Below are 7,365 nucleotides of genomic sequence, written 5' to 3'. Positions count from 1 at the left end.
CTGGGCAGCTCTGCAAGGTGGAGAATGTGCTGCTGGGCACAAGTCCGGACAGAGCCCTTCCCCACAGCCATCTGCATCATACTTACATAGTCAGGAAATGTTTTGTGAGATACATATTATTTAAAATTCCCATGTACAGAGATAGGTACCCGGGGCTCGGTATTTGCGTGTCCAATCTTTTGCTTATTGAGATGTTATTGGCTACTGCTGAAATGATCCAGAATAATGGATCCCTTCAGCATTTCAGTCATTAGTCAGAAATCTTTTTTTTTTTTTTGAGACAGAGCCTCAAGCTGTCCCCCTGGGCAGAGTGCCGTGGCATCACAGCTCACAGCAACCTCCAGCTCCTGGGCTCAAGCAGTTCTCCTGCCTCTGCCTCCCAAGTAGCTGGGACCACAGGTGCCCGCCACAACGCCTGGCTATTTTTTGGTTGCAGCCATCATTGTTGTTTGGCGGGCCCGGGCTGGGGATTCGAACCCGCCACCTTAGGTGTATGTGGCTGGCACCTTAGCCACTTGAGCCACAGGCGCCGAGCCATTAGTCAGAAATCTTAATTGAGCACTTACTATGGTGCAAACTGTGCTGTTCCAGAGAAAGAGTGGCCGACCAGCCAGAGCCAGCCTCTGGATGCAGTGCAGACTGGCATGGAGCCTCAACTACGCTCCTGGGATGGGAGAAGCTTGCTGAGCACAGCTAGATGTGGGTGCTACTGTACCAGTCTTCATAGGTTCTGATCCCCTTAATGACAGCCTGGGGGGGCTCACCCTAGAACAGACGAGACCATTCTGAACTGTTCTGAATATGTTTATGTTCAAATACGTCCCCAATAATAAAATAGAAAGTATGCTTCAGGCCAGGCTTGGTGACTCACGCCTGTAATCCTAGCACTCTGGGAGGCCGAGGCAGGTGGATTGCCTGAGCTCATGAGTTTAAGACCAGCCTGAGCAAGAGTGAGATCCGAACTCTACTAAAAATAGAAAAACTGAGGCAAGAGGATCACTTGAGCCCAAGAGTTGGAGATTGCAGTGAGCTATGAGCCATGGCACTCTACCCAGGGTGACAGCTTGAGACTCTGTCTCAAAAAGAAGAAGAAGAAAAAAAAAGAAAGTATGCACCATGTGATCTGACAAGCAAGTTGCCCAGCAGGTGGATTTCAGGCAGGGCCTCTCCAGGGCTGCTTCCTTTCCATCTTTTTCTTCCTGGCTGCCCGGGGCTGCACTTTCACCTTGCTCTTACGCCCTCCACTGGGAGCTCTCCTCAAAGGGCTTGCTTGAGGGATGCTTCTTGTGAGTTGAAAGTTAACCTGGAAGGGAAAAACAAAAGCTAGGAGACCAGTTTGGCCCCTCTTTTGCCACAGTTCTGATAGCAGGAGACTAGAGAAAAATTATTACAATGACCCAGAGCAGCGCCAGTGGGTCGTTGGCTAATATTCCCCCCTCCCACATTGGTATGCAATCAGGAGTGATACATGGGGTGTGGCTCAATGAACTTAATATACATTAATATTATATGAATTAGAAAAAAGTTACATCTACACATCAAATCATGATTTCACCAATATTACTGCTTAGGACAAGAACTATGATTGATGGTGCTGTAACAACCAGCCTTATGCTGCTGGGGAAACTCACACAGGAGCCACGCTCAGGCATGATACTGGGTGTCCCAGCCCTTCAGAACTAAACCTCCTGCTATAATATAGATAGTAGAGATGATAGAGTTAGTATGGATTCTCAAACTCTAAATTTCCATATGCATTAATGCTTTCTCTCTCTCTCTCTCTCTCTCTCTCTCTCTCTCTCTGTCTTCCTAATGAACTATTTCAAGAGCTGCATTGTAACTTCTTCCCTTCTGGCCATGGCATGCAGATGGAAAGATGCTTGTGACTGACAAATATGGAATATTCTGGGTGTGGGGAAGCCATCCTGGCAGTGAAGGGAGAGGCGGCAGAACACTGTCCTAACCACATTCCCCTGGGGCAGACCTGGCTTTCCCCCCCTTGGAACAGCTCAAGCTGCAGAAGCCAGCTGGGAGTTAAAAATCACGCCCCTGACTGAGAGGCCTCTCTGCAGGGTTACTTCCTACTCCTTCCACAGAAAATCAACAGCCAGTTTTTCTGCCAGTTCCCCAAAAAGGCAAAGAGAGAATCAGAGATAACTGCATTATATCATTTGCCATTTACTATTTAGTAATACAGGAATCTAGGAAAGGAAGAGAGAGAGAGAGAGGGAGGGAGGGAGAGACAGAAACCAAATGAGGCACGGACAGAGGAAGATGAAAGGAGCAGCCACATCTGGAAGGAAAAGCAAAGAGAACACTGCATCTAAGAAAAAGAGGTACAGTCCTTGGAAATAGAGTGCACTATTCAAGAGACCTTGCAGTTGTTTTTGGCATCGACTAGACTTGCTTGTAATGCAAGATTTACATGTGCAGCTGCCTACTGGTCATTTGATTTTAGGATCTAACAATAAAAAAGGGAGAAGATACGCTGGTTGGGATACTGGGATCAGCTAACAGTTTATAATGGAAGATTTACTTTTTGCATTCTGCATCTGCAAGTAGAAGTAATTTATAATATTCAGGAGTTGGGAGGAGAGGGACTGGGAGAGCAGAAGGGAGATCTATCTAGAAATTTCAGAGGAATTTTCAAAGGACAAGGAATTATGAACACAGGTTGTGAGCTTAGCATGAGACCACTTACTCACTGTGTGGTATTGTACACATTTCTTTCTTTCTTTCTTTTTTTTTTTTTTTGAGACAAGAGCCTCAAGCTGTCCCCCTGGGTAGAGTGCTGTGGCATCACAGCTCACAGCAACCTCCAACTCCTGGGCTCAAGTGAGTCTCCTGTCACAGCCTCCAGAGTAGCTGGGACTATAGGCGTCTGCCACAACGCCCGGCTATTTTTTGGTTGCAGCCATCATTGTTGTTTGGTGGGCCCAGGCTAGATTCGAACCCACCACCTTGGGTGTACGTGGCTGGCGCCTTAGCCACTTGAGCCACAGGAGCCGAGCCTATACACATTTCTTATTGTCTCTAAGTTTCAGTTCCTTCAGCCATGAATGGGGATCCTTACATTTACGTCACAGGGTTGTTGTGAAGGTTAAATGAGATAATTCTGGAAAGCTCTCCTATGGGATCTGATACATGATTATTCAATAATTAGTATGTATTACCATATTTAAAAAGACAAGCTATGTGATTTGACTGCTTTATATATTAGCTTTAAGGCTGTGTAGAGAAGAACTGGACAGAGTAAAGAGGCTCCAAGAAAGAGCTGACTAGTAGATTCTCATTAAATAGGACTGCCTCATTATTTTGTTTTCATTTGAGAAATCTGAGCATTAGTCTTCATAGTCTCTGAGCCCCTTTATCTCTGAGATCTCAACCTAATATGACCCAAGATGCAAAAGTCCAGGCTGTAAATTAAAGTTCTTTGCTTCTCATCTCATCTTTAAAAGAAAACCATGGAGAGTTGAGTATCAGAGAGCAGCTGCCTTTTTGCAGTAGGGAGTAGAAAGCAAGTCTGCCTGGGCACACAGGGCCCTGAGGGCACCCGAGGGGTGGCAAAGCGCCTCCTGGAGGCAATCCTTGCTAATAGCACAGAAGAATGTAAGTCGTGGGAGCCTGAACCTGTGTATCTGAGCAAGGTCTCCAGGATTTGCTGAATACTTCCCATGTGTCAGTCACTGTACTAAATGCTTTATACGCATGTTTTCATTTCAACTTCCTGTCAAGGAGGCACAATTATCACCCATTTTACGAGGGAGAAACCAAGGATAAGAGAGATCAGGTAATCTGTCCAAGGTCTATGGGCAAATGAGCTGGATTTAGAACCAGGCAGTACTTTGAATCACTGTGATATGTTAAACAGAAGAAAGAGGAAAAGCCAAAGGATGTGGAGAAATGCGTAATAAGAGAGTGAAAGAAGAAAAATTAGGATATGAGGGCAATTAATTTATTTTATTCTTTTTCCTTTTTTTTTTTTTTTAGAGACAGAGTCTTACTTTGTCACCCTTGGTAGAGTGCCATGGCGTCACAGCTCACAACAACCTCTAGTTCTTGGGCTTAGGTGATTCTCTTGCCTCAGCCTCCTGAGTAGCTGGGATTATAGGAGCCCCCTACAATGCCCGACTATTTTTTGGTTGCAGTTTGGCCTGGGCTGGGTTTGAACTTGCCACCCTTGGTATATGGGGCCAGCACCCTACCCACTGAGCCATAGGTTCCACCCTATTTTATTTTATTCTTGAGACAGAGTCTCATTCTGTCACCCTGGGTAGAATGCTGGGGCATCATAGCTCACAGCAAGTTCAACTCTTAGGCTCAAGTGATCCTCTTGCCTCAGTTTTTCCTTTTTAGTAGAGATGAGGTCTTACTCTTACTCAAGCTCATTTGAAACTCATGAGTTTAAGCAATCCACCTTCCTCTGCCTCCCAGAGTGCTAGAAATACAGGTGTGAGTCACTTACTTCTCCAGGACACAGTGAATTTATTTTGAAGATAGTTGAAAAGGGAAGCTGGGCAAAGATTAGAACTATGCAATTGGTTATTTAAAACATCATATAAGAGATCTATACAGTGCTCTGCAAAGCTCAGCCTTACTCACCAGTACGGGTTCTGCAGGACCCACAGTCACAGTCACTGTCTCAGGGTCAAACCCGGGTGCTGTGGCAGTGACAGTATAGGTACCTGGAAGCAGCAGCCGGAAGTAATCACCATGGTCACCTAAATGTCACAGGGATTTAACTCAGATTTGGGATTTAAAACTTGTCCAGAATGGAAACTTGATATTAAAAATGATTTGGGGGTGTTAGCTGACCACAACTTTGGTTTTTCTTAATGGTGTGATGAAACTGGTAAAGATCTAAGTCATTTGTAGGTTATTTTAATAGAAGTATGGGCCTCAGTTCCCAGGAAGTAAGAGTTCTACTGTGCCTGCACTGAAAGTATTGGGCTTAATTCTAGACCTTGTATTTTCTTTCTTTCGTTATTTTATTTATTTATTTATTTTGTAAAGACAGGGTCTCACTTTATTGCCCTTGGTAGAGTGCCATTGTGTCACAGCTCACAGCAACCTCCAACTCCTGGCCTTAAGTGATTCTCTTGCCTCAGCCTTCCAAGTAGCCGGGACTATAGGCACCCGCCACAATGCCCAGCTATTTTTTTTTGTTGTTGCAGTTTGGCCGGGGCTGGGTTTGAACCTGCCACCCTTGGTATATGGGGCCGGTGCCCTACTCACTGAGCCACAGGCACCGGCCCTAGACCCTGTATTTTAATAAAAATAAAAATAAATTAAAAAACAAACAAACAAACAAACACACAAAAAAACCACATCCAGTAAAGGTTCACTAGGAAAAGAGAAAGGTTGAATGATCTGGGAATATTTTGCCTGATATAGAAACTACCTGAGATCTCTGTTTTGATGTTTGAAAGGCCACTGTGAAGAAATAATGTCTAGCTAAAGAAATAAGAATGAGAGCTATGACTGTAAGTTGCAGGGAGGCAGACTTTGCTAGACACAAGTAAAAACTATTGTGACAGAGCTATAAAAAAAAAGAGAAATGGACTGCTTTATGAAATTGTCAGCATTCAAGCAGAGACTGACTGAATCAGAGGGCCTGGGAAAGCTACACAGTTGTGCAGTGCGTAATCTGCACTAATGGGCATGGAGTGCTTGGGGACAACTAGCAGTTAGTGGTGCTGCATGTGTGTAATCTTATGTTCAGTAGGAAAGCTTGACTGAGTGATCTGATTCTGAGAATCCTATTTATTTATTTATTTATTTTTTAGAGACAGAGTCTTACTTTGTCGCCCTCGGTAGAGTGCCGTGGCATTCTCTTGCCTCAGCCTCCCGAGTAGCTGGGACCACAGGCGCCTGCCACAATGCCTGGCTATTGTGCTGGGTTTGAACCCACTACCCTTGGTATATGGGGCCAGTATCCTACTTGCTGAGCCACAGGTGCCACCCAATCCTATTTTTATTTTTAGTTTTTATTTATTTTTTTGAAACAGAATCTTGCTCTATTACCAGGGCTAGAGTGCATTTGTGTCATCATAGCTTACCACAACCTCAAATTCCTAAGCATAAGTGATCCTCGGCCTCCCAGGCAGCTAGAACTATATATAGGCAAGTGCAGCAACAGCTGGCTAATCTTTTAAATTTTTTGTAGAAATGGGCTCTTGCTATTGCCTGGGTTGGTCTTTTTTTTTTTTTTTTTTTTTTTTGTGACAGAGTCTCACATTGTCACCCTCGGTAGAGTGCCATGGTGTCACTGCAACCTCAAACTCTTGGGCTCAAGTGATTCTCTTGCCTCAGCCTCCCAAGCAGCTGGGACTACAGGAGTATGCCACAACACCTGGCTATTTTTAGAGACAGGGTCCTGCTCTGGCTTAGGCTTGTCTTGAACCCATGAGTTCAGGCAATCTACCTGCCTTGGCCTCTCAGTGTGGTAGGATTATAGGCATGGGCTACCTCACCCAGCATGTAATTACTTTAAAATAATTAGCAAAGGTGTTGTGTAATTATGCATATGTTGTATAGCTTAAGTTATACCCCCAGAGACAGCATTTTCTGAACTGGGGGAGCACGCCCAGGAATGATTAGCTAGTGTTGTACCAGAAGGCCCCACTCCAGATGCAGCTACTATAAAGGCTTCAGCTACCTTCATCTCTGCACTCTGCTAAATAGCATAATGAATGTTAGCAATGGGTTTTTTTCATTGGTGAAATGGTTAGTTTGTTAATTTGGCATAATGGGCTGTGGAAGTGGGCACTTAACTGGTGAAATTAGTGGTGTTCAATATATGTTAGTTGCCTAGCATGTTTTAGAGACATTTCTTACTCTTGCTTAAACAGAGTATAATAAACTAGCGGGCCTAGGGCCTGTGATCTTCAGGGATGGTGCCTAAAGTTTGATCCCTGAAAAGCCCTGTCTGATGCCTATGAGGTTACAGAATTTTGCCTTTAGAATATTGCCTTTGCTTTGAAGGAATCTTTCATATAAGATTCATTCAGATCAGGGCAGCACCAGTGGCTGAAAAGAGTAGGGCCCCAGCCCCATATGCCAGAGGTGGTGGGTTCAAACCCAGCCCTGGCCAAAAACTTCAAACAAACAAACAAACCAGACAAAAAACCAGAAAGCTGAGGGTGCTGGGCACTGTGCCTCATACCTGTAATCCCAACACTCTGGGAGGTCAAGGCAGGTGATTACCTGAGCTCAGGAGTTCGAGACCAGCCTGAGCAAGAGCGAGACCCAATCTCTAAAAATAGCTGGCTGTTGTGGCAGGTGCCTGTAGTCCCAGCTACTTGGGAGGCTAAGGCAAAAGGATCACTTGAGCCCAAGAGTTCTGAGGTTGCTGTGAGCTGCAAC

At 44.8% G+C, this 7,365-nt stretch overlaps 1 protein-coding gene across 1 annotated transcript in view; it reads right to left on the bottom strand.

Moving 5' to 3' along the window:
- Window positions 1–1,040: 1,040 nt before the first annotated feature.
- Window positions 1,041–7,365, bottom strand: part of CPN1 (carboxypeptidase N subunit 1) — a 31,824-nt gene continuing 25,499 nt past the window's right edge. Inside the window, exons 8-9 of the mRNA XM_003787268.3 lie at window positions 4,603–4,721; window positions 1,041–1,303 (exon numbers count right to left, since the gene is read on the bottom strand). Coding sequence (XP_003787316.1) covers window positions 1,154–1,303; window positions 4,603–4,721 — 269 coding nt within the window. The 3' untranslated portion in view covers window positions 1,041–1,153. The remainder of the gene's footprint in view (window positions 1,304–4,602; window positions 4,722–7,365) is intronic.

This window comes from Otolemur garnettii, unplaced genomic scaffold, assembly GCF_000181295.1.
Source record: "Otolemur garnettii isolate 467f Iridium unplaced genomic scaffold, OtoGar3 scaffold00021, whole genome shotgun sequence".
NCBI classification, from domain to species: Eukaryota; Metazoa; Chordata; class Mammalia; order Primates; family Galagidae; genus Otolemur; species Otolemur garnettii.
This window is presented reverse-complemented; position numbering and strand designations above follow the sequence as displayed.